Source organism: Bubalus bubalis, chromosome 12 (genome assembly GCF_019923935.1).
Source record: "Bubalus bubalis isolate 160015118507 breed Murrah chromosome 12, NDDB_SH_1, whole genome shotgun sequence".
NCBI classification, from domain to species: Eukaryota; Metazoa; Chordata; class Mammalia; order Artiodactyla; family Bovidae; genus Bubalus; species Bubalus bubalis.
The window spans coordinates 62,976,676-63,004,483 of NC_059168.1; the positions used below are offsets into that span (position 1 = coordinate 62,976,676).

Genomic DNA, 27,808 nt, shown 5'->3' on the forward strand with positions numbered 1-27,808 from the left:
ATGTGTGCTCTGGAATTCAAGTTGCCCACAGCGGGGGTTCAGACATTTACAGATCTGTTTGATGAATTGGTGAGACATTCAAGGTAAGCCAGATTGCTCAAGTACTGCTGGGTAAACGTATCAGAACACAGGACGGGTCTGACACAGATTACCAGGTGATCCCTTCCCCATTCCAGGCCGGTGGTAGTTCTTTTATACCCCAGGATTCGCTCAGCAGTACCAGCTGTGCAACTAAGCCCCCAGACCTCATGCTAGCTGGAGGAGAGGTGGAGGTGGTGGAAAAGGATGTGCATCGTGGATGCACTTCCCCTCAAATTTCATCACCGGTTTCCCATCCGAACGGGCTGCTCGGAGAGCCGCTAAGCAGCTCCTGGTTCATTTATTCACAAGCCTCCCATCCTTCCCGAGCCTGCCTAAGGATCCACCTAAAGCTGTCCCCAGCCACCAGGCCGGGGGTACCTTGCCGTCTTCCGGCGCTCGAGCGCTGTGGCACCTGTTCAGACCTCGGTCACAAGCCTAATTGTTTAGATGCGAATGTAAACAGACGCACGAAGACTGGGTCCGCCTCTCTGGCAGCGGAGCGCCAGAAACACTACCAGGCGCTTTGCCCAAAATGAATGGAAATGAACGGGTGCATGACTTGGGCTGCGGCCTACTAGCTAAAACAGAGCCCGAGAGCACCCACCGTTCCTCGCGGCCGGGGACTACGCGCTCTTTCACTACCCTCTAATCCAGGACACTAGAACGTGAGCCGCCAGCGCGGAAGGCGAGGAAGGACAGCCGACCAAAGAAGCGCGGGCTACCCATAGGCCAAGGCGGTACCAGGGGTGGGCTGTTCTTGCAGGAGCGGGTCGTGCATTGGTCGAGCCTCCGGCCTAAGTGCTGGGATTGGTCGCGCCTCTCCGAAGGCGCCCTCCGCGCGGAGGCGGGGTGGCGGAGGGCGTGACCGGCGCTCGGTCCCGCCCCAGGCGTTCAGGAGTCCGGCGGGAGGGCCTCTGTGTCCACCTGGGACTCCGTCTTCGCAGCTGCCGCATGCGACTGCTGACGCCGCCGGCTCGTTCGGGGAGTCCGAAGGGTTCCGGACGCGGTAGGTAGCAACCGGCTGGTGCACAGGCTGGGGGCTGCGGCCCGGCCCCCTCGCTCTGCGGGGGCGGGCCGCGGGGCCTTGCGTCCCCTTCCCCTAAGGGCGCCGAGGCTTTAAGGGGCCGGGGGCGCCTCGTGCCTGAGCGTCCATTTTGCAGGCGGAACGGCGGGTGAGAGTAGCTGCCGGGAGTCGGGACGCGGAGGCCGGAGGCCGTCGTTGGAAAAGCCTGAGCGCGGCGAAATCGGGCCGCGGGAGCGAGCGTGTCCGGGCATCCTCCCGTCCGAGCAGCTGCGCCGCGTTGCTGCCCCGGCTTCAGAGGACTCTCTCTCCTTCGCGGCCTCGCCTCGGGCGTGTCTTGTTTATTACCCTGCGCGCTCGCCCTGCCCAGGTGCTCCGGGAGTTAGGGGCTCGAGCTGCTCCTGGATCCGGGCTGCCTTAGTGACCCTCTCTCACCCGCTCAGGGTCATTCCGGCTATTAAGATGGAGACGAACGATGCCTTCTGGTCGCTTTGAATGCGGCAGCCCCCAGTGCCGAGGAGAAAATGCAATTCGTCTCACATGTTTTGCCTGGAAAGGCCACCCTTTCCAACTGTCATCACTAGAATGGTTCTCAGCCCAGGGACACAAGTCCAAAACCTGTTTCAGGCCCTTTATAATTATTGGGTTGGGTTCGGTGTATTGTTTGTAATAAAAATGAACGGAAACCAGCCAGTGCCACAGCAGATTTGGACCTCACTGGGAGTTGACTGGAGGAGGGTGGGGAGGGCGGACACGAAGATAGATGACATTCATAAAAACCCTTATGTTCCTAGACCTAGGATGTGAAGGTTGTTGTTAAAATAATGCATAACAGTGTTTTGGGTCAAGAAATCAACGGTACAAGGCTTGATTAAGAGGTTGAGGTAACAACAAAATTCTGTAAAGCAATTATCCTTCGATTAAAAAAAAAAGAAAAAAGTAGAGGTCATTCTTGTTCCTTCCACCACCTGGGTCAATCAGTTCTGAGTCTCCTGCTGCAGAAAAGAGCAAATAACTCAGGTTTCACCTTTTCTGGAAAGCTTTTTAAAGGTCTTTCCCTACCCCTCAACTAATAATCACTCCCTACTTTGGCCTGCCTTCTGTAGCCTCTGTCTTTATACGTCACACTATATTGTGGTTTCCCCAGCCCCTAGGACAGTGCTTGGAACACAGTAGACACTCAGTGGCTGAAGGAAACCAAAAGAAAGCAAAAAATCAGTAGTGTAGCCAAAAGTCGACAAAAACTTTAATTCTATTAACATGTTGGGCCAGCTGTTTGTACAGGTGAGGAAAGCAGTTGAGCTGTGGCTCTCAAGTCAAATCCCATGACTTTAGCTCAATCTTGTTACTAACTTTGCATAAGTTAGGTAACTTCTTCATGCCTCAGTTTCCTCAGTTAAATGGGAGTGACAACAGTACCTATTTCCTGATTTCTGAGGATTAAATAAAATATTGAAATAAAGTGCTTGGCATAGTTCCCTGGCACAAGGAAAATGTTCCTTAGCTGTTAACAGTTGTTAGGATAAAAATAAACATATTTGAGCAGATTCACTAATACTAAACATCTATATAGTATTTAACCCTCAGGTTCTGTCTGCCTTTTGGTCCTTATCTGTTCCTTGATTTTAAAAATATTCCTTAAGCCATTCAAGATCCCCCCCCGCCCCCACTGTAAAAGTATTCCATGGAAGATTACTGTTTATGCATTTAAAGTACCGTCACCCACTGGAGATTGATGGAATGCCAAATAACAATTTGGCCAAGTATTGCAGTAATACTTGATGCACTCTTCATGTGGTCTGTTACTGAAATGGTCATATAAAAGCAGAGGAGAGGGAGGCTGTGTGGCTGACAAAGTTGGTTCAGATGGAAGTGGACTTGAGATGTTGTCTCTCTTTTTAACTTAAATCTGTTTTCAAAAAAACTCCCTCCTGTCTTGAAAGTTGTTCACAAACGTTGTGATCACTGGAAGAAGTCTTCTAGTAGCTCTGAATCTATTTGCTAGACCTTGAGGTGGCAGATGTACCCCCTAGGGGGAGGTTGCCTCACTTCCAGGTTTTCCTGTACCACTTTCTGGTCACAGGAAACAGGCTAAATTGTCTATTTCCTGCCAGCTGTAGGTCCCCTTGGTATGTCAATTTCTCTTAAATTACTTGGAATCTCCAAAACAAAGACCCTGTCTCCTCTCACTTGTAAGGATCACAGGAGAATTCTGGTCTCTCACTGTGCTTTTAGTGTAGCTATATGAATCTGGAATCCTTTTTAGGAAATACTGTTCTTTCTCAAGATGCCCTCCAGTTGTGACATCCTGTCATTAACCATTAGGAAACCTGCCACAAGGTGTGAGCTTTTCCTAGTGTCCTGTTGGAAGAACCTTAAGGACTGCTGCTGCTAAGTTGCTTCAGTCGTGTCTGACTCTATGCGACCCCATAGACAGCAGCCCACCAAGGCTCCCCCGTCCCTGGGATTCTCCAGGCAAGAACACTGGGGTGGGTTGCCGTTTCCTTCTCCAATGCATGAAAGTGAAAAGTGAAAGTGAAGTCGCTCAGTCGTGTCCAACTCTTCGTGACCCCATGGACCCCAGCCCACCAGGCTCCTCCGTCCATGGGATTTTCCAGGCAAGAGTACTGGAGTGGGGGTGCCATTGCCTTCTCTGGACCTTAAGGACAGGGACCGTAAATTTCCTACTTTTATCCGCCTTGCATAAAGTGGGTGCTTGATGAATGGTTGGAAAGCTATTGTATTTCCCTTTCAGGATGCTGAAACAGGCTTACTAACTTGGTGGTTCTGAAACATTACTATGCCTACCAACCACCTGGAGAGCTTGCTAAGATGCAGATTCTGATCCCAGAGCTCTGGGGTGGTGCCTGGGAATCTGCATTCCCAGCAAGCTCTGAGGTGATGCAGGTGCTGCTTTTCCATGGACAACACTTTGAGTAGAAAGGTACTAACATAAGTATCTACATTTGATTTTTAGACGTACTGGTAAACAGGCTTTGTTTTCTTCTGGCATTTGATGAAGTGTTGGATTTAGAGCTTTTTAAAAAAAAAAAAAATCTGTTTTTAACACTTCCTCTATTTTGTTCCAAAAATTGTTCGAGTAATCGTTCCAAAATCATTTCCGTGTAACAAGATTTTTAATAAAAGTGATTGAGACGGATCAGGTGAAAAATACCAAAGTTGAAGGCCTCTCTGGCCTCTGGATTTTACTTGCATGAGACTACTGATTTGGTTCTGAGCTTCCAAGCAGCAAGAGCAAAGAGGAGAATTTTTTTAAAATCAGTTTTGCCAGTACCTATATAAAGTAAAGAGTAAACTGGCTACTCAGTGAAATCGCAGTGTCTTGTTATAGAGACTTGAGAATTCTTCTCCAAAGAGAAACGTTCTTAATGGCACCTCCCGAATATCAGTCAGTTTCTTATCAGTCTTCACATCTTGTGGCCCGACGGACTCATAGAAAACTGTGAGTACAGTAAAAGCAGTGGCCGGTGGAGCTGCAGCCATGTGGTCCAGGGCCAGCTTCTTTAGACAGTAGGAATGATTTGTGTTATGGGGCAGATGTTTTTTTGACCTTGCTCTTTGGTGGGAACAGAGTAATGTTAGCTACTCTTTGATGTCCAACTCTTTGCAAACCCCATGGACTATATCCGCCAAGCTCCTCTGTCCATGGGATTCTCCTGTTAAGAATACTGTAGTGGGTTGCCATTCCCTTCTCCAGAGGATATTCCCGACCCAGGGATCGAACCCAGGTCTCTGGCGTTGCAGGCAGATTCTTTACCGTTTGATCTACAGGGAAGACCTAGGTGGGAACAGAGGGTCCATTTAATGGACATGTTCAGTCCCCATCATCCTCATACTTTGAGCTTCGTTGGATGGCAATAATCTACTGCCAGGGAGGCCAGAGAGCTTGGGGTGGGGGAGGGGTGGCTGGAAGCTCAGTTAAGATCCTTGTAGATGCGGCAGTGCATCCCCTTAAAGGCCATCTAAAGACCTCTCGTGACAAGTTAAAAGGTTGGCCTTGCTGTGAGGTTCTCTGTGGCCCCAGTCACAGAGAGCACAGTTTTGGTTGATTTTTTTTTTAATTTCTTTATTAAGCTGGTTGCATAAAAGATATTATACATTCTCAGGTTAACAGTTCTTGTCATGAACAAAAGCAACAAAAATAGTGCAGTAGTAAGATGTGCTTCACATACGATCACATGGTAATAGGAGCTCAGGCCCCGAAGGGCTGCAGGGCTTGCGCAGCCAGGGAAGGAGCAGGTGGAAGGGGGTAGCTTTGAGCCATGGGCCTCCCAGTCTCAAGCCTCCCACACAGCATTCCTGGCAGCCACCCCACTCTGAGGCCGGCCTGGGCCTCTCGTGACTGCCCCTCTTGTTGGGCTCCCCACGTACGTCTTCACCTGCTTTCATACTGCCTCCCGTGCCTGGACTGGCTTCTGCCTTTGAGCCCCTTTCTGCCATCCATCTAGTTCCCCCAGAAGCCTTCCAGCAAAACTGACAGTGCTGGGTCCACCCCACTGCCCCCCCCTTCTTCCTCGAGTGAAGATTCGTGTTCCTAGAGAAAGGGCAGCACGGAGAGCCTCTTTGTCTGCTTCTCCGGCCTGATTCTGCCACCGCGTGTGCATGGCATTCATTGACCGCTTACACCTATGGCCTCCTACGAAAACAGCTCGGAGCTTAAGGGCTTTAGCCCCTGAACTGGTAGGGCTGGCTCAGGCAGCACCTGGCCTCTGTGGCTGGTACAGGTGCCCTCTGTGCCCCCAGGTACAGAGATGGGTCCCAGGCAGAACCTGGCTTCCTGGGCAGAGTTGCTGTAAATCAGATGGTTTGTGAGCTTGTGATTTAGAAAATCCTAATCAGAGGAGGATTGCCCCCTAAATTGAGCATTTGTACATTTGAATGGTTTAGTTAAGAGAAGAACATAGCCAGCCCCCCTCAACCTCCCCCCTTTCCACCCACATACGGACTTCCAAGTTCTCTGTTCTCCACCCTGGACAGGAGTGAGTGGGAGGAAGTCCTGGCAACTGTGACAGGCCTGCACAGGGAGTGTGCGGCCAGTACTAGGAAGGGTCAGATGTCCAGACTTAACCAGTTCGTGTGACCCCATACATGATATATGAGCATATCTTTACCGTAGGGCAAGAGTAAGCCAAGCCTCCATCATTCCTAATTTCATCTGGTAGGTCATATGATCTCTGTGGGTCTTGGAAACTGACAGAATTTTAATACCAAAATCCAAGTGGTCCATCTCCCAGAGTTTGCCCAAACTCATGTCCATTGAGTTGGTTGATGCCAGCTAACCATCTCATCCTCTGCCACCTGCTTCTCCTTTTGCTTTCAGTCTTTCCCAGCATCAGAGTCTTCCAAAGAGTCAGCTCCTCACATCAGGTGGCCAAAGTATTGGAGCTTCAGCATCAGTCCTTCCAATGGCTATTCAGGGTTGATTTCCTTTAAGATGACTGATTTGATCTCCCTGCAGTCCACGGGACTCTCAAGAGTCAATTCTTTGGTGCTCAGCCTTCTTTACGGTCTATCACATCCATACATGACTCCTGGAAACCATTAGCTTTGATTATACTGAGCTTTGTCTGCAGAGTGATGTCTGATGTTTAATATGCTGTCTAGGTTTGTCTTAGGTTTCCTTCCAAGGAGCAAGCATCTTTTAATTATAATGACTGCAGTCACTGTCCGCAGTGATTTTGGAGCCCAAGAAAATATAGTCTGTCACTGCTTCTACTTTTTCCCCTTCTATTTGCCATGAAGTGATGGGACTGGATGCCATGATCTTAGTTTTTTGAATGTTGAGTTTTAAACCAGCTTTTTCACTCTTTTCTTTGACTTTCATCAAGAGGCTCTTTATTCCTCTTCACTTTCTGCCATTATAGTGGTATCATCTGCATATCTGAAGTTATTGATATTTCTCCCGGCAATCTTGATTCCAGTCTGTGATTTATCCATCCTGGCATTTCACATGATGTACTCTGCATATAAGTTAAACAGGGTAACAATCTACAGTCTTGTCCTACTCCTTTCCCAATTTTGAACTGGTCTGTTGTTCCATGTCTGCTTGTAACTGTTGTTTCTTGACCTGCATACAGGTATCTCAGGAGGCAGGTAAATGGTCTAGTATTCCCATCTCTTAAAGGATTTTCCACAGTTCGTTGTGATCCACACAGTCAAAGGCTTTTTTGTAGTCAGTGAAGTGGAAATAGATGTTTTTCTGGAATTCCTTTACTCTCTCCATGATCTGTTGAATGTTGGTGATTTGCTCTCTCATCCTGCAGCTCAAGTGGCTTGTCTCTTGACTTGGCCAAGCACAGGGCTGAACTGGTGTGTGCAGATCTTTCTCAGATGGGAGGCTTGAATTCATTGTCTGCTCAGAGCCCTCCAGTCACTCAGTCCAATTTCTTGTCACTTTCTTGTTAGAAAAGGCGGCTGACTGGGGCCTCTGCCCACCGAAGAGCTGCTGACCTCCAAAAACACTGTAAAGTGTGTGATCAGAGAGCAGGGATGACCCACGAAGAGTAGCAGATTGTTGAACGCTACTGACAGCATAGCACATTTTCATCTGAGCAGTCCATTTGGTGTTCTGGAAAGGAGGAAGCTTGTCTCACTGGAAGGATTCAAGCAGAATCCCCTTCTCCACCCTCACCCTCAGAGGGGTGAGAAGAAACGATGATGTGTAAAGTCTAGAATCTGTGTGGAAAGGAGAGCTGGACTGTCATGCAGTGTTAAGATGCCCACCTGACACTTGCCCAGAGTTGAGCCCTTTATCCATTTGCTTGGCTGATGATTGATGTCTTCAGCAGTCATTCCTTCAAGGAGTTTTCCCTATCCCAGTTGATTTCTCCCTTTCTTTGTTTTCTGTAATACTTACGTACAATTTGGATTGAACACTCATGGTAGACTTTTTTCTTTTCACATGAATCTGTTTTAATTCTCATTTAAAAAAAAAAAAAAAAAGAAAGCTCGAGTGGCACAGAGAAAATACACCTTGATTGTTAGGCAGATTAATAAGTGAGATTATGAACAGACTGTAATCCAGACTGAGAAAATAACCATCTATAATCTGTCTTTTCAGAAGTACCATTTCATGAAAATCACTGAATTTCAGACCTTCTCTCCTGGTTGCTGAAGGACTTCCGGCCACACTGTTCACTTAGTTCAGGTTTGTATCTATACTTGAAAGTTACCTAGTGGTATCTCCAGAGGAGCTTTTAATAATAGCCCACCACTCATCCCCAGGATGAAGAGATAACCTTCTTTGTGAATAGTGAAATCCAGACAAGACAGATCAAAAACACATTGTTAAACAAAGACAGAGATCATTTCTTTGTACCCCTCTATTGCCCCAGCATCATCTTATTCCAGTCCCCTGTCATTAAGACCACATGCTTTAGTGAAGGGGGACCAGGAGAGTAAATATGGATTAGCCACCCATCATGGCCTGACTCTGGCCATTGAAAGAATTTCTAGAAATGGAGCAAGAAATTGGGGCCTCTGATTAGGTTCAGCCTTCACCCTAATTCTTCCAGCTGGTGGGCTCTGCTTGTTCCTATAATTGTGAAAATAGTTTGCTTGTCATCGTCTTCTTGCCGCTTCTTAAGTAGCCACTAGGTGAGGATGTGGCTCCATGAAGGTCCTGCCCTGTGGGACTTGGTCCCTTACCAGTCTCTCTGACCTTCTTCTGCTTTGTGTGTCTGTTTTGTACCTTGTTCCCCAGTTGATTCATAAAGAGCTTGGGTTCTGGAGTCACTCAGGCTTTGACTCTGAAAGGTTTCCCCGCTCTGTGAAATTAGGATAAGAGGACCCACCTCCTGTGGGAAACTGGCATACTCTCAGGCCACAGGTGGGAGTGTACCAGATGCCTGAAGTACCGGTGTGAGTCCCCTTCACCTCAGTGTTTTCTCTGACTCTTGATACTGTGGGTGTGCTAGTACGTGTGCAGTGGTGTGTGTGTGTGCGTGCGCGTGCGTGCTTGTTCATCACAGCATTAGTAGCAAAAGGTGGAAATCACATAAATATCCACCAGTAGGTGGAATAAGCTAGCATGCATCCTTAGAGTGGAGTACAGTGCTGGGTGGGGGCAGAAAACAGAAGGCGCTGACTGTGCCTTGCTAAGGAAAGATCTCCAAGCTATTTCATTTAAAAAAAGAACACAAGATTCTGAACAGTGTGCCCTGTACAGTTAACTACTTCCGTGTTAAAGGGGGCAGTGGGGGAAGATGAAATAAATTTTTGTGTTTGTCTACATATACTCAAGAGATGAGAAACACACACAGCATTAATTAGACCTACCTGGTTTTTTTGTGGGAGTATCTAGTGGTAAATATTTTTGCCTGATTTATATGAAAAATTGGCGGCTTTGTCTTCCCCTGTTGGACTCCTTGGTTCCTTGTAAGGTGCCTTGCTTCACTAATTCTGTCTCTTCGTGGCGCCCCCGCCCTGCCCCGTGCTCTGTGCGCAGGCGCTGTCCACATGCCCTGTGTCCTCTGGGGGTAGGGGAGGGAGACTTGAATGTGCAGCGTATTCTATATCTGAACCACATGTAGCCGGTTCAAGGCAGTCGTTCTTCTGATGAGTCCCTGTGCACGCGATGGCCATGAGAAGGTGGTAAGTGTGCACATGACCTGTGTTCTGCTCTTGGCTCGCTGCTGACTGGAGCCTCGCCAGTGGGCCAGGCCGGGCAGGACACTCTTGTTTTCCGGGCGCGCTGTCCCCACCAGTGGTGTTCCCGGTGTGAGGGCCGAGCAGGATGAGCCCCCTCCGTGGCCGCCTCCCCCTGCTCTGGCTTCCCTGCTGCCCCAGCACCTCCTGTTGCCATCAGTGCCTTCTTGTCTCTGAGGAAACGAGGCTGTTTGTGGCCAGGTTTTAGCTTTGAGGTTGGCAGTGCATTCCAGGCAGCTGCCCAGATCCTGGGCGCTTGCACTCCCTTGCCTCCCTGTTCAGTCCTCCCAGAGTTCTCCTGCCTGCTTTCATCCCAGCCTCACCCGGTCCTGGTTCCCAGCAGAGCCCTCGCCTGCACACTCAGGCTCAGGGTCCCCCTCTGTGGTCCCTGAAGCCCCTGTTGGAATGGCTCTGTTCTCAGATCCAACTCCCAGGCGTTCCTTCGCTCGCCCCGAGGGCTCACCCTGGTCTCCCCTCCGTGCTGCCTGCCCTGTGTACTTCTCTGCTGTCACATGCGTGTACGCCGTGTGACCACTGCCATTGTCATCCACCCGGATTTCCACGGCTTCCCTCAGTTACCCATTAATTGGAACCCAGGTCAGCAGGAGGACGGTTGGTCCTGTAGCCCTGGCCATCCTTGGAATGAGAAGTGCCCCCCTGCTCCACAGCCCAGGGTGTGGCTTCCCGACTGCCTCTCCTTCGCCGGCAGAGCAGGCACCATGGGAGCCCTGAGCTCAGCCACAGCCTGAAGTAGGGCAGCGAGAGCCAGGCTGGAGCCGCTCGCCTGCTGCCGGGCTGTGGTGACGGCAGCTGCTGCGGCGCTGGCACGGGGGCCCCAGCCAGGCCCCTGGCCCCGTGGGGCTGGGCCAAAGGCACGGGTGACCTTCTGTATTCAGTCACCAAGTCGTGTCCGACTCGGCAACCCCAAGGACTGCAGCACACCAGGCCTCCCTGCCCCTCACCGTCTCTTGGAGTTGGCTCAAGTTCATGTCCATTGAATCAGTGAAGCCATTCAGCCATCTCATCCTCTGTCACCCTGTTCTGCCTTTAGTCTTTCCCAGGTGTTTTCCAGTGAGTCGACTGTTTGCATCAGCTGGCCAAAGTATTGGAGCTTCAGCATCAGCCCTTCCAATGAATATTCAGGATTGATTTCCTTTAGGATTAACTGGTTTGATCTCCTTGCTTTCCAAGGGACTCTCAAGAGTCTTCTCCAGCACCATAGTTCAAAAGCATCCATTCTTCAGCGCTCTGCCTTTATGATCCAGCTCTCACATCCATACATGTCTACTGGAAAGACTGTAGCCTTGACTATATGGACCTTCGTCAGCAAAGTGATGTCTTTGCCTTTTTATACACTGTCTAGGTTTGTCATAGCTTTCCTGCCAAAAAGCAGTTTCTTCTAATTTCATGGCTACAGTCACCATCTGCACCAATCTTAGAGCCCAAGAAGAGAAAATCTGTCACTGCTTCCACATCTTCCCCTTCTGTTTGCCATGAAGTGATGGGACTGGATGCCATGCTTTTAGGTTTTTTTTAAATATTATGGCTCAGACAGCAAGGGTGACTTTAGGCAGGACCAAACCATGACTCAGGCTTCCCAGTACTAGTGGTAAAGAACCCACCTGCCAATGCTGGTAGATGTAATAGACGTGGGTTCGATTCCTGGGTTGGGAAGATCCCCTGGAGGAGGGGATGGCAACCCACCTCAGTATTCTTGCCTGGAGAATCCCATGGACTAGAGGAGCCTGGTGACTACGGTGTACGGGGTTGAAAAGAAACACGACTGAAGCAACTTAGCACGCAGCACAAAGCTTGACTCTGGTTTGGACTTGTGTTGACCCTCCTGGGCATCTGTTGGGTCTCAGGGTGCATCTCGGGGTGCAGGTGTTTACAGTTGGCCTTGCCCTTGCTAGGGGCAGGTATGATAGGATGGGCTCCGGGCACATAACAGCAGAGGACAGGATAACAGCTCCTGCTTCCCTTTTGGAAGGGTCTGGAGCTGAGGAAAAGCCAGACCTCTGTTCTTTGAGGAAGTAGCCATCGTTTGTTCTTTTGGCCAAAAAAATTTTGTCTTAATCATTAAGAAATAAAAGGTTTCCTGATCATGGAAGCAGGAAGTTTATCTTTGTCTCTCCTTTTACCATCTTGTAGGGAGCTGAAGCTTCAGCAGAATCCTGACCCAGGGACATCTCAATGGCCCTGGGAGCAGAAAAGGCAGAGGGGGAGGCGTCCTCAGACACGAAAGCCCCTTCCTGTGGGAACTGGAGCCGTGGGGAGCAGGAGCTGAGCCCCGCAGGGCCTGTGCTCGGGGAGCAGCCGCCACGCCTGGAAGCCGAGGGAGGACCCGCCTCCCCTGTTGGGGGCACCGAGGGGCTCCCCGGCCCTGCCTGCTATGGTGGGATTGGCCCTGGCCCCTCCAGAGCCTGCCAGCCACCAGCAAGCGGGGCCAGCAGGGAGCCAGCAGCTGGTGGGTCTAAGCCCGCTTTTGGTTGCGTGCCTTCTGCTGGCCTGGAGACTGGTGATCTGCCCTCTGCGGGAAGCCAGGTAGGCACCAGGGTAGTGGGGCTGTCCTTTGAGAGTCCACTCCAGCACTGTCTTACCATCTTACAGCTTCCCTAGCGCCCATGTGAGGCGGGGAGGTAGGGGAGCTTAGGTAGCTTGGATGTGCTGATTTCTGTTCTGCAGGTTCACGTGGACAGGTGGGCCCAGCAGATAGCTCTGTCCACAGTATTTCTACTTGCTCAGGAGTATGATTGGTGACCTTTTGAGGATTGGATGCTGTGACCAAGACATCCTGCCCAGAGTGCAGGCAGGGGAGCCGCGGTGGGGGAGCCATGTCCTGTGTTTGACTTGGTGATGTGGAGGCTTTCTGGGGCCTCTGGGGAGACGTGGGGAAGAAGGTTGCAGGGCCGTGGGCTCCTGGGGGTTGTATCCCATTGGGCCCTTGGGGACCTGACAGCACTGTCTCTGGGCAAAGAGGATTTCAGGGGCCTCCCTGACTACAGGCAGCCTCGCCTAGTGGGTGTCATGTGGAGCAGGGAGTCCTCCCTGTCTCTGACCTCGGGCGAACCACCGGATCTTGCAGGCCCTCAGGACAGTTGGGAAGGTTACCTGATTGACCTGTCCCTCCCAGCTCCAACAGCCTGTGGTGGTCTGCCTGCCAAGACCTCTCATGGTGGCGGCTTTGATTTGTGCCGTGTCATCGTGGCACTGGCTACCAGTGCTGCTGCCCAGAGCCCTGTGACATGAGGAGGTTCTGAGCACGACTGCCTGGGAGAAGACAGAGGCTAGGCCCACCTGCCAGGGGGCCGGGGCACTGTGAGGCTCAGGGCACCTGAGTCAGACTGAGTGAGCGAACACAGAGATGGGCTGTTTGTGAGTGTCAGTCTGGTGCTTGTTGCAGCGCTGCTGTTTGTTGAGCTCTCATTGTTCACCCTGGAGCTCATTTAATCCGCATAGCCTGAGGAGGTGGCCCTGTCACCACCCCCGCTTTGCAGGTGAGGGAAGTGAGGCTCAGAAGTGAGAGAAGTGAGTCTGGGAGCTGGCAGCTAGGGGTGGCCTCAGGGCTGTCTAGTTCCAAAGCCCACACCCTAACCTCTAGTGCCACTCTGCCTCCCTGGGGGTGGGCTTTTCATCGAGCTGATTAAAAGTCTGAGTGAGGAAGCTGGGGTGAATGACTCATTTTGCCACTATTGAGTCACCGCTGGGTGTGAGCCGAGCGGGTGGGGCCTGGTGGGCCGCCTGACTGCCAGGTTTGGATGTGTGTCCTTCAGCAGCGGAATTGCTGAGGTCCTGCTTACCCAGGGCGCGCTTCTCAGAGGTTAGGCAGTGTGTTCCAGCTTCAGCACGACAGAGCTATTTGAGTTCTGCTGGCTCACGAAGAAGGCATCTGTGCAGGAAGAACCGGGGAGGAACGGCCGTGGGGGTTGGGGGGATCAGCTCCGGGAGGAATGTCTGCTCCCCTCATCTCCATCTCCAGCTGCACCCTCGCTGTGTCTGACGCTCGCACCAGGTAGCAGGCTCTTCTTTTCAAGAACTTTCCTCCAGGTCATCTGGGTCCCCAAAACCACCCCAGAGTTGTCCCCGAAGAGAGAAGTCTGGCTCGCCTGTTTCACCTTTTCCCTCCCTCCTGTCACTGTAGATGGAGGAGACCAGGCTTCCTGCCCCGGAGGCGCTACCTCAGACTCACGCCATTCCCAGAGCTGCTGCTCTTTACTTGGGACACGATGCTGACACCGAAGATGGCCCGTCCCCTGTGGAATCGCCGCAGGTGCCAGACCTCTGCCCACAGTCTCCCATCTCGGGCTTCCCGTGCCCGTCAAGGTGGAGGTCGGCCGTGAGCCCGGGGACACCCGCGCCACCATCTTCCAGTTGCAGCATGTCCGCCTCCTCCCCAGGCAGCAGTCTCCAGGGTCACCAAGAAAAGGCCGAGCCTCGGAGTGGCTGCCTTGCCAAGGTCTCCTCCTCCTTGGAGCTGGCTGTCCCGCCATCAGCACCCTCAGTGGTAGGCCCTGGGCCTCGGCTCCAGTGGTTGCCCCAGCCTGTGTCCTCAGCGGGTGATGCCCCCGGGCTGGGCAGGAGACGCCTCTCCTTCCAGGCCGAGTACTGGGCCTGTGTGCTGCCCGATTCCCTGCCTCCCTCCCCAGACCGCCGCTCCCCACTCTGGAACCCGAACAAAGAGTACGAAGATCTGCTGGACTACACCTATCCCCTCAGGCCCGGGCCCCGGCTCCCGAAGCAGCTCGATAGCCACGTGCTGGCTGAGCCTGTCCTGCAGGACTCGGGCATAGACCTGGATAGCTTCTCTGTCTCCCCGGCGAGCACCCTTAAGTCACCCACTAACGTCTCCCACAGTTGCCCACCAGCCGCGGCCGCTGCCCTGCCGTTCTCTGGGCCCAGAGAGCCAAGCCTTAAGCGGGGGCCCTCTGGAGTACCTCAGAAGCAGGGTGGTGTGGGGTTAGCATCTTGCAGCCCCTTTGCCTCTACCCCCAGAGCCCCAAGCGGTAGGGCCACTCCTTGGGTGAGCAGAGAGCCAGCCCGGAGGAACCTGAGGGACTGGCCACCTGTGGGCCGGCACCTTGAGCTGGGTTCTCCACACCTGAGGACAAGGGACAGAGGGTGGTCCTCACCCGGGTTGGAGAGGGAGAAAGGGGCCAGCCAGGGCCTTGGGCGCCTCACCTGCGAGGAGTCTGGATGGAAACCCCAAGAGGAGGTGGAAAGTGACGACGAGTATCTGGCCCTACCCACTCGGCTGACACAGGTTTCTAGCTTGATTTCGTATTTGGGCTCCATTCCCACCTTGGTGCCCCTGTCCACGGATGCTGCCGAAGGGCAGAGCTCCCTGCGTGTGTCGGACAGTGATGGGCCAGCTTCCCTCCCGTCAGACTCCAGCCAAAGCCAGCTTCCCTCCGGGGCTACCCTCAGAGGGTCCTGGAGCACTGAGGACCAGAAGCACTGTTTGCGACGCTCCTTCATCCATGCAAGGCGCTCTGCCGGAGAGGGCAGTCTGGTGAGCGGCCAGGCCCTGGGGGTCTCCTCCGGACCAGTGAGAACCCGCACCTCCTGGTCGGCAGTGTTGGATCCAGATGCTGAAGGGCAGCCTCCCAGGAAGGGCGGAGAACAGGGGAAAGAGTCACTCGTGCAGTGCGTGCAGGTAAACTCAGCGTCTCAGCACTGTTGCCTTCTTCCCCCATCCACTGACCTTGTAGGAAGCTTGGTAACGTTGAGCACTTAGGTGCCAGGCACCATACTGCACCTTCTGTCCAGTCCTGATGAGGACTGGCGTTCTCTTGTCACCGCTGGAGGAAAAGGCAGCCAGATGTTAGGTAACCTGCGCCTTCACGGTCAGTGAGGGTAGAGCCTGTGCTGCCAACCACTCCCCAGGCTGCGTGACCTTGAGGATCAAGAGGCCCTCTGCACAAGAGGGACCTGTGCTCAGATGCCTTCAGGAAGTACAGGCTCAATAAAAGTGTTTTCTTGGCCAAAAGACTTCCAGAGCTTTAATTTGATAAAGTGCTGTAACTGCAGATTGGAGGGTGTCAGGTACACTGTTGCCTAGACTTGCTCGACTCTTGTGGACCGTGTGAGAATGTCAGGAGGTGGGGCCAGCACTGCATGGAATAGGGCTGTCAGCGTCAGGTAGTTGTGCGTTTTGGCTCCATCTCTTTAGTTTGCTTGTTGGTAGGATGTGGAGCTTTGCCTCCTTGGTCGTTGTGTGGGTTAAATGAAATAATTCATGTCACGGACCTTGCAGTCCCTCACATGAGGATGTTCAGGCACGCAGCTGTCCACACACTGGGAGAGCCCCGGGCCTGCCTCCCGCCTGAGCACCCAGATGTGTCCACAGGCAGCAGGGCAGCCAGCCGAGGGCTGTGTCCCCAGGAGCGATGCCACAGCAGTTTTCTAGCTCTCAAGGTGGGCTTTAACCTGCCCTGTGGTGTCGTGTGGACTTTATTTGTACTGTGGAGCAGGTGGTACAGGTGTTAGCATGTGGAAGAGTGAAACCGTGGGTTCAGGCTGGGCTTAGCCCCTGGTGAGCGGCTGGCAGGAGTCTGGGCCCCGGCTCCCTGGGTGGGTAGGAGCAGCACAGGGACAAGCAGCTTCAGTTCAGTTTTCAGGTGTAGGATCAGGTCAGTCTTGGTCACGGTCCCATGTTCTAGGTCCACATCTTCCCCAGGAGCAGTTCTACAGTCAGTACAGTGCTGACCGAGGAACTGACCTGTGTCAGGCAGGTCCCTTCTGGGCCGCTCTTTGCCCGCTGCCCTCTCCCCCACGTGCCCTCCCCTGTCCCTGCACACAGGGCTGGCCCTTCACAGACCAAGGGGCCACAGAGCCATGGTGAGCCCTCCATGTTGCCCTGGCAGAAGTCTAGTCACGGGTGGGGACAGACCAGGAGCAGAGGGAGACAACGCCTTGGTGGGGAATGCAGCCTGTAGCCTGGGATCCCCCAGATATTTTTAGCCTGTGAAAATGTAGCCTGCGGTTCCATGGGTGACACACGATTTATTTGTCCACACAGACATTTTGTTGTCAGCTGGAAGAGCTGATCCACTGGCTGTATAACGTTGCAGACACTACTGACCACCTCACTGCACCCAGATCCAACCTCACAGGCCTCAAGTCTTCTCTGCAGCTTTACCGGGTAATAAGTGGTCCTGGTTTCTCACTGTTCACTCACTAGATGGTGGTAGATTACTTGATTAGAAGGTAAAAGTTTGGGTGACTGATGCACAGTATGTCATGATCCATTGGCCTTTACCTGAAATCTAATCAGAGATCTTACTGGAAATCTAATTCTTTTCAAATCCTTAATGCTGAAAAACTAACATGTATGAGTTACTTCCCAGACCAAGTGGAGCTTGAAGAAAGTCCATTTTATTTACCTTCAATCCAGAATACTTCAGGGTTATTTGCAATGTGATTTTCCAAATGTCTCAGGCTGCCCTGATAGCTCAGTTGGTACAGCAATGCAGGAGACTCCGGTTCGATTCCTGGGTTGGGGAGATTCCTTGGAGAAGGGCTAGGCTACCTGCTCCAGTATTCTTGGACTTCGCTTGTGGCTCAGCTGGTAAAGAATCTGCCTGCAATGCGGGAGACCTGGGTTCGATCCCTGGGTTGGGAAGATCCCCTGGAGAAGGGAAAGGCTACCCACTCCAGTATTCTGGCCTGGAGAATTCCATGGACTATAGTCCATGGGGTCACAAAGAGTCGGACACAACTGACTTTCACTTTCCAAATTCTCAGGGATTGATGGACAGAGATCTTCATTATTAGGAAATCACAAGACTATTGAAATTAAGTAAAATTAAAAGATTAAGTTTTTCAGTTCTGGCTACATTCTGAGTGTTTGGTCATCACATTTGTCTGGTGGCTACCATATTGAATAGAGCCTTTAGAACATTTCTATCATCACAGAAAACTCTGTTGGACAGCTCTGACTGGTATTTTTAGGATTTGAGCTGAATTGCACTGACTCCAGAATACACACAAGGCATTTTGATGGTATTTAAACCAAAATATGACCCAGTTTGCTTCTCAGGGTATTTTTTTGAAGGGTAGGGGTTACCTCTTTTTAGATTTTGTTATTTTAACCATCTCTTTGTGGGTCCTGGTTAACTTTGTAATGGGGGTATTTTGTGATATTTTGTGCTGTTCTGGCATCATTATCAGTAGGCCCTCTTCATTCTCAGAAGTGTTCTGAATTGGAAGATAAAGTATCAGTCAATACTGATATCACTTGATACTGATATTCACATCAACTGAGCCACCTGCTGGCTTACAGCGCATCTGTCTGGTTGACCTAGTCTTTCTGTTGCCTCTTCTGGAGGAGCAGAGGTAGTGTTTGTGGCCTGAACTTGTGGTTCAGTCCAGTTTTCTGGGACAGTTCTTTGAATAGAAGAGTGTGTGATTTACTTGTGACCAAACCAGGGCCACACCACCCAACTCAGAGCTCCTTCCACACCCAGGCAAGAGAGGGGACCCTTTGTTTTCCAACTTGGAGCCAACTAAAATTGAGGGGCAAGGCTTTGCCTGGGTGGGCCAGCTGCCCTACCCTCGTGGGAATGCTGCTTCCTGCTGAATGGAGAGACGTTGCCAGAGTTCCTTTCCCAGGGCATGCTTGAGAGAGGAGAGGAAGGCTGAGCGTGAGGGCCCACTCCCCGGAGGCCCAGGACAGCACCACCATGGAGAGGGCACTGCTTGGAGTTTGGACCTACTGGGGTGGCCTTTCCAGCAGGCCTCCGCCCCCTCCCCTCCTAGCAGGCGCCTCACAGCAGCTCTGTTGCCGCCACTTGATCCCTCCTCCTGTCCTCTGCGTGTCAGGCCAGTCACATGCACCTGTCTTGCTTTGTGGGTAGAGCTGAGAGCTGAGCTGGGAGTCACTGCAGGTTAGCGAAGCCTAGCCCGCTTGTGTCATCCACACGACTGTATCACCAGGTGGGACCCCACCGTCAGCGCTGCTGCACGCAGAATGGTGCCTGGCTCACACCCACATGTGAGCTACCTCGAGCCTACTTAGATACCACATATAAGCATGTATGCTGGTTCACACACGTTTCACTTGAGACCCTCTCTTGTGTATTTTGTCTTAACACAGTGGGTTTGTGGCAGCATATAAACTGCAGAGTACTAAAGAAGAAATAATAAATACAGGTAATTAGGGCAAACGAAAACAAGACAGGAATATAGTAAATCCAGAAGTAAAACTGCAACTTCAGAATGTGAACTGCACCCTGTGCTGAAGGTGGTCATGGATTTGACTTCACATCTTAGCAGCTGAAGGAAAAACCAGAAACGGTTACTAGGCTTGGTACTGCAAGGGGAAAAGAAATCAACCGCTCAGGAGACTCCCAGCTTCCCTGACGCCATCCTACGGCCTCAGGTCCAGAGAGAGCGGGACAGGGAGGACGCGGGGCAGGCTGCAGCTGCCTGTGGCCACACTGAAGGCGCCTCTGTGGCTCTGCGGGTCCACTAGAATGGAAGACAGTCTCAACAGGCCCGTGAGCCTAAATGGGACCCTGTGAGGTGTAGCCCACACAGGAATCCCGGCCTCCAGGCTGTTCAGGAGCCAGGCTCTGCCAGGGAAAAGAAAACTCTGCTTTTGTCAAGTTGTAAACAGAAAAAAAGGATTGACTCTGGGTTTGCTTTGGGCTCAAAGAAGATGAGGTTAAACTACTGCACTGTTTACTTGGGGAATCCTGAAGACTGGGTGGGTTAAAGGGGACTCCAACTACCAAAGAAAAGAGCCTTTTTAATGACTTGTGAAATGGTAGTAATAAAGCTTTTTCCTGTTTTTTTTCTGTTATGCTCTAAGCAATTTAAGAAAGATATAGATGAACACCAGTCCCTGACGGAGAGTGTCTTACAGAAAGGGGAGATCCTGCTTCAGAGCCTGCTGGATAATACCCCAGGTGAGATGCTTGGGTTTTGAATTTAGCTGGTGCTTAATACCTCTCAGTGCAAGTCCGGGACCCAGTCTGTCACCAGGCGGAGCCAGTGTACAAGAATCCCTCGTGTCCTCACCCATTGCCTTTGACTCCCACAGTCGACTGCCAGCTTCTCGCATCTTCACGGCCCCACAAACATGTGATGAGGCAGTCACAGCCCTGTGGGTGTGAGAAGTCAGGCACTGAGCCTGCAAGAAAGATGCACTTTTTTTCTTCTTTAATATGTATATGGCTGTGCTCGGTCTTAGCAGCATGCAGGAGCTTCAGCTGCAGCGTGTGAACCTTGCTGCTGGATGTGGGATCTAGTCCCCCGACCAGGGATCAAACCAAGGCCCCTGATTGAGAGCATGGAGTCCCAGCCACTGGACCACCAGGGAAGTCCCAAGAACAGTGCTTTTTAAGCTTCTGCCTTTCCTTGGTGGAGTCCTTGGTGGGAAGGCTGGCTTTAGTCCAGCTCCCCTTAGCTTAGGGGAGCCAAGGACACAGTGGGGAGCCTGCAGGGCTGGCTTCCTTTTGCCCTGCAGGCTGGACCCCTCTCTGGTTATCTGCCTTGGGGGAGGATTTGTTCCAGGACCTGAGAGCAGTCTATCTGTTCTATGGGAAGAGACTGAAGGAAGAAGTGAACTGATGAGAAGGGGACAGGTGGACGGTGGTACACAAACTAAGCTTGAGCCCCTTTCACAGGATGGATTCCCAGATTAGGAAGGTGAGAAAATCAGACTTTGAGAGTGTATCTCAGGGTGCAGGTGTTTACAGTTGGCCTTGCCCTTGCTGGGGGCAGGTACGATAGGACGAATATGACAGGAGAATGCTAAGTTAAAGCAAGGAATTGATGGACCCCTCAGAGCAGTCCCTATGTTTCTGTAAGACTGAGCAAGCAAGTGCTGAAAAAGCCCATCTGTGTTTTGCCTCAGTTTTGGAGTGAAGTGGGATTTCCACTGGAAGCAAAACAGTGTGAACAAAAGTGGGCAGGGTCCACTGGCTTGAGAAGGGAGAGGCGGCGCGCTCCTGACCAGCAGTGGTGGGTGGGTGTGTGGTAGGGAGGTGGCGCCAAGTGTCCCAGCCTGAGCACCGCTGACACTGGGCCACGGGATGCGTCGTGAGGACAGCTGTCCTCTTGTTGCACCGTGCGCATCAGCATCCCCGGCCTCTGCCCGCTAAGTGCCAGTAGTATACCTCCTCGGTTTTGACAACCCCAAACATCTCCAGACGCTGCCAGATGTCCCCTGGGAAGGAAGAAACCACCAGGACTGAAAACAGCGTGGCAGAGGGGTTTTGCTGGGGGGAGCCACTGAAGGGTTTCAGCAGGGCATGACTTACCCGCTGTCAGTCACGTGAGCCCACGGCAGTCCCTTGCCCTTGGGACACCTTTGCGTTGACATTTTTTTCATTTAATCACAGGCCCGAGAGGTGGATAGTTAATACTCTCACTTCACAGAGCTATGGATCTGCATGGGGCCACACGGCATGGCAGCCTGACTCCCGCCTCTGTGCACTAATACCCCACTCAGGCTCCTGTGCCTCCACACACACACAATAGCATAAAGAACTCAGTACCAGGAAATTTTCTGGAGGCCACATGTAACAGTGGGTTTCTTCCAAGCTACAGGTTGTTCTTGGACCTTCATTTAAAAATCGACTCAGTAATACTTCTCAGTACTTAGTCGGTAATGATGTCCCACTTTGCTCTTCTCTCCAAAGGAGTCTAGAGGTATTTTACTGCCTAAATAAGAGACTTTATTTTTTTAGGGAATTCTCTGGTGGTCCAGGGAATCCACTGGTGCTTTCACTGCTGTAGGCCCAGTTCAGTCTCTGATTGGGGAACTAAGATCCCACAAGCTGTGCATGGCCAAAAAAAAAAAAAAAAAAAGATGCTTTGGGGTATTTTGTGGTTTTCAGGTCTGTATCCAGGCTCATTCAGATGGACACCATGCCCCTCCCAGTTCTCTGCTTGGACTAATCAGGAACTTGGCTGTTTTGTGAAAATCACAGGTTCCCCTAGACACCCGCAGGGTCTTCAGCTGGGCGCACAACTCTTCCCTCCAGATCATGCTGTCAGAGTCAGTGGAGCCCAAGCATGTACACCCCAGTCCCCGCACACTTCTTCAGAGCCCACTCATCCTCAGCCACGTGCAAAACCTGAGGGACAGGTCAGATTAATTCCTTCCAAATGTGTTCATCTCAGCCTCCAGCTAACGGGTTTTCCTTTGGTTATCTGGCAAGTTTTCACTACATTTTGACCCGGTTACCTTGGTACATGAAGTAACAGTCCTGCCTTACACCCTAACTCCTCATTATCCTAGATCAGACGACTAGAACCTATTGACATCGAGCTGAACCAGGCCCCTGTATGCATGTATTCAGTGAAAACATCGAAGTCTCAACTGGGAAAGAGAATTTCATCACTGTTCCAGCTTCCCTTTTGTTTGGCCCGAACCAAATGTTCTAACATTTTAAAATAAAAGTTCAAAAAACAAAGGCCCCTTGAATTCCACTGACCCCACACAGGACTGTTCACATGACTGGTGAACTTGGAGGAGAGAACCTGACCCACTCACCCTTACAGGTGAGCTGTGCCGGGCCCTGGCTGCATTCCTCAGTCTGCCCTGCTGACTGTTCTAAGCTGTCAGGTTGGCACTTTGCCCTGATGATGCTGCACCGCTGTGGCTTCCCTAGGGGCTAAGCTCCACAGCCTGTTCCTCCTTCCACCCATCCGTTGGCATCCTCTGCAGATAACACAGCTTCCCCTTTCCCTTCCTCTGCTCACAGATGTTGCAGCTGTGGCAGGAAATTAGAGAGAGGGTGAACACAGCTGATAAAAGGCACAGGAAGCAAAAGCAGCCTTTGTGTTTAACAAAGGAAGTAGAAGTTTTTAAAAGAAAAAACAAGCCTGCTGTGTGTGATGCACTCTGAACCTGGCCCCTCCCTTCCTCAAAACTTAGCCTATAGGGGTTGGAACCTTGGCCTCATGAACCATCTTGTCTTAGCCTGCTTTCAGGTAATTTTCTCTTGAAGTCTATTCATTTAGGACCCACCAAAAAGGGTTCACAAGCAATCCCATGTTATGTTACCGCATCACCCATATATGTGCTAAATGACAGTCCCACAGCCAACAGAAGCTGATGGGACCTGGTAGCAGGACCCAGAGTCCTCATGGTGGCCTGTTGTTTTCATTTCAGGCTTCAGCCCCACAGGATCTGGGTGTGAGCCAGGGGTCTTATATCTAAAAGTCAGATAATACCAGTCATCAGACAACCATGTCTCTCGTGCATTTTTGTGAATGTGTAACTCCAGAGTGGAGCCAGTGAGACAATTCAGCATCAGTCACAAGTTAACAGCATAGATTCCGCAGTGCAGTTCAGTCCAGGGGAGTATTTAAGTGGACATTGTGACATGCTGGCCATGTTCCTGCTTTCTGCTACACCCTGGTATGTTCCTTGAAGGCACACTTGTGTTGTCTCTTTGGCCTTACTGCTTTAAAACTCATTTGTTAGTGTTAAAGGATGTCCTGGGCAGGATCTCTAGGCAGCCCAGCGCGCTGGAGAGCCACGCGGATCGCCTGTACGACACCATCTTGGCCTCCCTAGACACACTGGCCGGCTGCACCCTCACCTCCGACAGCACGCCAGCGGCACACAGGAGTGCCGGTGTGAAGGGGATTAGCCTGGTAAGTAGAGCAACCCCAGAGGAGGAAACTTGTCCTCAGACCCCAGTGCCTGATTCTGGAACAGAGTTCCTGTTCTAATAGTTGGCTGTTCCTTAGAAGCTCCTTCAACTAAAAAAGCTACTGAAACAAATGAGAGGCGAGAGGCTGGGAGAAGCCCCTGTAACTGAAAAGGGGAGATGCTGCCATTGCCAGGGAGTGGGGCGGGGGGGGCGCTTTCTGTGGTGATGAACGCGGCACGCTCCATTGCTCACTTTCAGCCCTGTGCCTGCTGAGGACTAGGGTGCTCTGTGCTTCCATCTTAAATGGCCGACACGTCACCCCTCCCACCCACGGAAACTGTAGACTTTACCTGTACCAACTTTGTTATGTCTGTGCGCATATGCTTCTCTGGTACAGGCTCCTCTATCCTGTAGGCTCTTCCCACCCAGCTTGTGTGCGGCTCCATCGGTAAGCAACTCTTGACAGTGCCAAGTAGCCACAGGGATCCTGAGTTACAACTCCCCACACCTTCTTTTCCTGAAAATGCTCTCTGTAAATGTCACACACCACTCCCCTCCAAAAAAGGGTTAGGGGATGGAGAGATGGGAGCACCAGGCCTTGGAGATGTCACAGGTAGGAACAGAAGCTGAGAGCAAAGAGGGACTACTGCCCACTCGGGGGCTACCACCGCCCAGGGGCTACCACCGCCCAACACCCTGCCGCCACAGGTGCAGCACGCTGCTTCCGAAACTTCCCCTACAGCCGAAATCTGGCGTTTAACTCAGATTTCCTGGGTGAGAAGTCACTGTAGATAAAAGGAGGCAAGGGATAAATCCAGGTATCTCAGGAGCAGGGAGTCCCTGTATTTGCATCAAATAAATCTAGGTCGTAGTCATTTTAATTCTAAAATGAATGCAGATGATTGCCATGTCATTTCTTCCTCTGCAGCATTCTGCCTGTAACGGATGCTTCTCTTTCTCTTTAGGCATCTTCTCTGAATGAGATGTAATTATCTGTCAGTCAAAATGTGGCTATTTGGAAACTTTCGGAAGTCCTTGTGAGAGCCATTTAATTCTGAAACCAAGTGGGAAATGTGACTCTAATGTACTAGCTTTAAAATGCCTTTCTCTTCCCTGAAAGTAAGGGCTGTTGAGTTACTGTTTTTATTTAAATGAGTCCTTTCCAGTTAAGGTTTTCCTTTGGTGCTTCTCTACAAAGAGCATGTAGCTTTGCAGTTGATCAAATAATGCAGACAAGGCTTACAGGATTTCCTCTCCCTCCGTCCAGTTAAAAAGAGGAGACAGAACTCCTAAACTAGTCCGTGTACTGAGATCATTTAAAGAAAGCTGGTAGGAGAAAGAAGGTACCCAGTACTTGGTGTTCTCAGGCATACAAGAGGATCCAAAAGACAAAAAGTGACTAGGCTTATAAATCACTCTCTGAAGACTGTAGAAGACACTCAAACTCTCCAAATTAATAGAAAGTTTTGAACAAATAGAACTTCTGTAAATTATTTTGGGCTGCTAAGATACCTTTTATCATCTTAAGTGCTCAGGGCTCCATCTGCCTGCCTAACATTTTAAAGGAGAATGTGATAGGGGCTTAAGAAGCTGCCATTGAGCTTCAGCCCACTAATGATCTGCCTTCAGGGTACCTCCAGGAGGAGGCATCCTCCACTCCTCCCTGGGAAGAGTCAGAAGGGTATGGATAGGCTCACACAGCCTGGTTAAATAGCTGTAGAAGCTAAGGCTGTTCATGGTGAGGGGAAAAGGGAATTCTTTGTTTGGGAGTTGACATGTGAATACCTTGGAGCGGGGTGGGGGGAACCAAGGAGCAACCATTTAAAGCCAACTCTAGCTTTTTAAAGTAAAATGATTGGCCATTGCTGGTAACCACACATTCTGCAAAAACAAAGCAGTGCTTTAAAAATGTTTTATTGGGCTGTGAGTGTTCATGGAAGGAGGAAAGCACTTTGCCTGTTTACTTGTATTCCAGTAGGCTATGACCTGAGGAAAGGGTTCTCCACACTTAAATATGTGATAAACACTTCAAGAAAGTCAAAATCCTTTCTCAAACTCTAGGTTCTCACTTGAGGGAGGGTGCTTAACAAAGGAAGATACTTTGATTTATAAAGAAATGGACAAATCACCTGAACCCAGAGCAGGTAACATTAGAACAGTTACTCTCATAAAGCAGTCTTCTGATATCCCCTCAGAATAAAATACTAAATAAGAAAATTACCCTCTTTAAGAGAAGTTTAGAACTTAAAGCTGATCAACTTAACACCATCTCATCCATCTCTGTGAACTAAAATCCTCAAGAGTTTAAACTGGAAAATAAGCTGTTAATAAGTTTTAATGTTTAAAGATTTTAATTCTAAAGGGAAACTATAAAATTCAGTAACAGTTATATAAAATGGAGTATTTCAAGTGCCTCTGCGATTCTAGTATTTATCAAAATGCTTAAAGGCATAATTTTGATTCTGCTGTCTCAGTTTTAATCTTGGTTCTGTACATAGATTTAGAAAGACAAAACACCTTCCTAGCAGATTATTATATATGTAAAATAGTCTTAAAGGCCTTAATTGGTTAAGAAGGCATATCTAATAGCCTCTGTACTTAAACTGATATATTTCACCTTCTCTTTGACGTGACTGTAAGTTGGTACATGCCTTTCCAATGAGTGTGTTACAGGATAAGCCCTTGGGAGTTAAACCCATTTACTGACATTTTGCTAGGCATGAAAATGCCTTAACTAGTTAACAAAAAAATTGTTTCTATAGGATTGTCATCTTCAAAGTGACCAATGGTATTTTACAGTAGTTGAAAGCTAAAAGTGCCATTCGATCTAATAATAGGCTTCAGCTGACAGAAATTTTCACAGAATATTTTATTTCAGAGTGCCCTATTTTGTAAAAAACTATTACTTTTACCATCTTTACCGGGTGATGATCTAAAGATATTTTTGTTCACTTCCTTTGCCTACTCTGGACCTACTCGTGAATATCACTGAAGAGCATCAGCACAGCTATTAATGGTCTCTTCGGCAGTGCTGTAGGTTTAAGACCTCCCTTAAAACTCAAGCGGAAATTGTTTCTGACTAGGCAGGTGCTGCCAGCAGCATTTCACGGGCAGACATGGCCAGGCTCGATTCAGGCATTAGCCTTCAGGACAGCGGTGGCTCACAGTGACACACCATGTGGTCACAAAACCCCAAGTTCACCTATAGTATAATTCCCTAGTAGCCCCTTAAAGTAGTAGAACTTAAGTCCACAGGCAAGTGGCAGTACTGGGAGCTAGATTGGCAGTTTCAAAACCTGGGTTCTTGTTGCAGCTCCATGGCTTAAGCTCATCTGCCAATAGACAATGTCAATACAATGATACTTTGAAGCTTAAATGGGAACACAAAGAAGGGCAGATGTAAAAGAGCTGCAATGACAACATACATGCTAAAGGAAATTTTGGTCCAAAATCAAAAAACGTCATTGCTTAGACCAGAATGGCTATCATTTTGCAAGGATTTCCAGAGACTGTGACTGCTTAGGTTTAGAACATGTGAGCTAATTCATAGCAACCACTTACAAAATATGGCAAGCAATAATTCCCTTTACTGAGTGAATGGATTATTAAAAGCCCATAATGTAGCTTGAAATATTTGTACTTGAAAGTGGGGGTAGGAATGGGAGTATTTTCCCCCAAAACGGCATTCATTAAGTGAGTAGTGAAGCATGCTGAAACATCTTGTCCCAGTCTTGACTACCACAAGGAAAAGAACACTAGAATTTTCAAAAATAAAAATGTAAATATGCTTACACCTCAAATTCACATCATTTTTTTGCTGACTCACCAAGAAAAAGCTGACAGTTTGAACAACTTGCTGTATAAAACAAAAGTGCATTACACTGTCTGAAATTTGTATCATCTACTTTAAAAATGTTTCTGAATTATTTGTACTGTATTGATAAGGCAAAAAAAAAAAACCTTTTGAAGCACTAAAAAAATTTCACCCAAATAACTATTGGTAGCTTGAGGAGTTTTTCAGTTGCCTTATGTGAAGATGAATAGACCCAACAAGCACATCTATAATACAAAGTAAACTGTGATTTTATTGTGAAATTCTCATAGATGGAAAATTAAATTGAATATTTATTCTGTCCATTCATTTTACAATAATCTTACCACTTATTTTTGTACCATGTATTTCAATTGTCTGTTTAGTGAAAATAAAGAAACCTATAATTTTTGGCTTGTTTTTAGTTTAAATTTTATCACTGAATTAAAGACCCCACCATAAAATGTGTAGCCAACAGCCACATCCCACGCCCCTAAGTAAAGAATATTTTGGTTACTATTTCAACCCAAAGGAAACAATCTTTGACTTCTATCACCTTAAAATGCCAGAGTTAGCAAAAGATTTTTGTTCCCCCACAATAAAAACAAACCCTAGGAT

The 27,808-nt window shown here is 49.8% G+C and overlaps 1 protein-coding gene across 8 annotated transcripts; it reads left to right on the forward strand.

The window, feature by feature from the left end:
* CEP68 (centrosomal protein 68) lies at nucleotides 1-27,603 on the forward strand. 8 transcript variants are annotated; one of them, XM_044926057.2, is made up of 10 exons: nucleotides 4-1,087; nucleotides 1,242-1,472; nucleotides 8,184-8,270; nucleotides 11,921-12,313; nucleotides 13,911-15,422; nucleotides 16,788-16,910; nucleotides 19,581-19,677; nucleotides 23,208-23,380; nucleotides 23,777-23,827; nucleotides 24,345-27,603. In XM_044926057.2, exons 4-10 carry the CDS (start codon nucleotides 11,963-11,965, stop codon nucleotides 24,366-24,368), a joined length of 2,331 nt encoding a protein of 776 aa, XP_044781992.2. In that variant the 5' UTR covers nucleotides 4-1,087; nucleotides 1,242-1,472; nucleotides 8,184-8,270; nucleotides 11,921-11,962; the 3' UTR covers nucleotides 24,369-27,603. The 8 variants fall into 8 exon arrangements, with proteins under 8 accessions (XP_044781994.2, XP_044781996.2, XP_044781995.2 ...); XM_044926056.2 differs by lacking the exon at nucleotides 1,242-1,472; XM_044926059.2 differs by lacking the exons at nucleotides 1,242-1,472; nucleotides 16,788-16,910 and having other exon boundaries at nucleotides 1-1,087.
* Nucleotides 27,604-27,808: the final 205 nt, after the last annotated feature.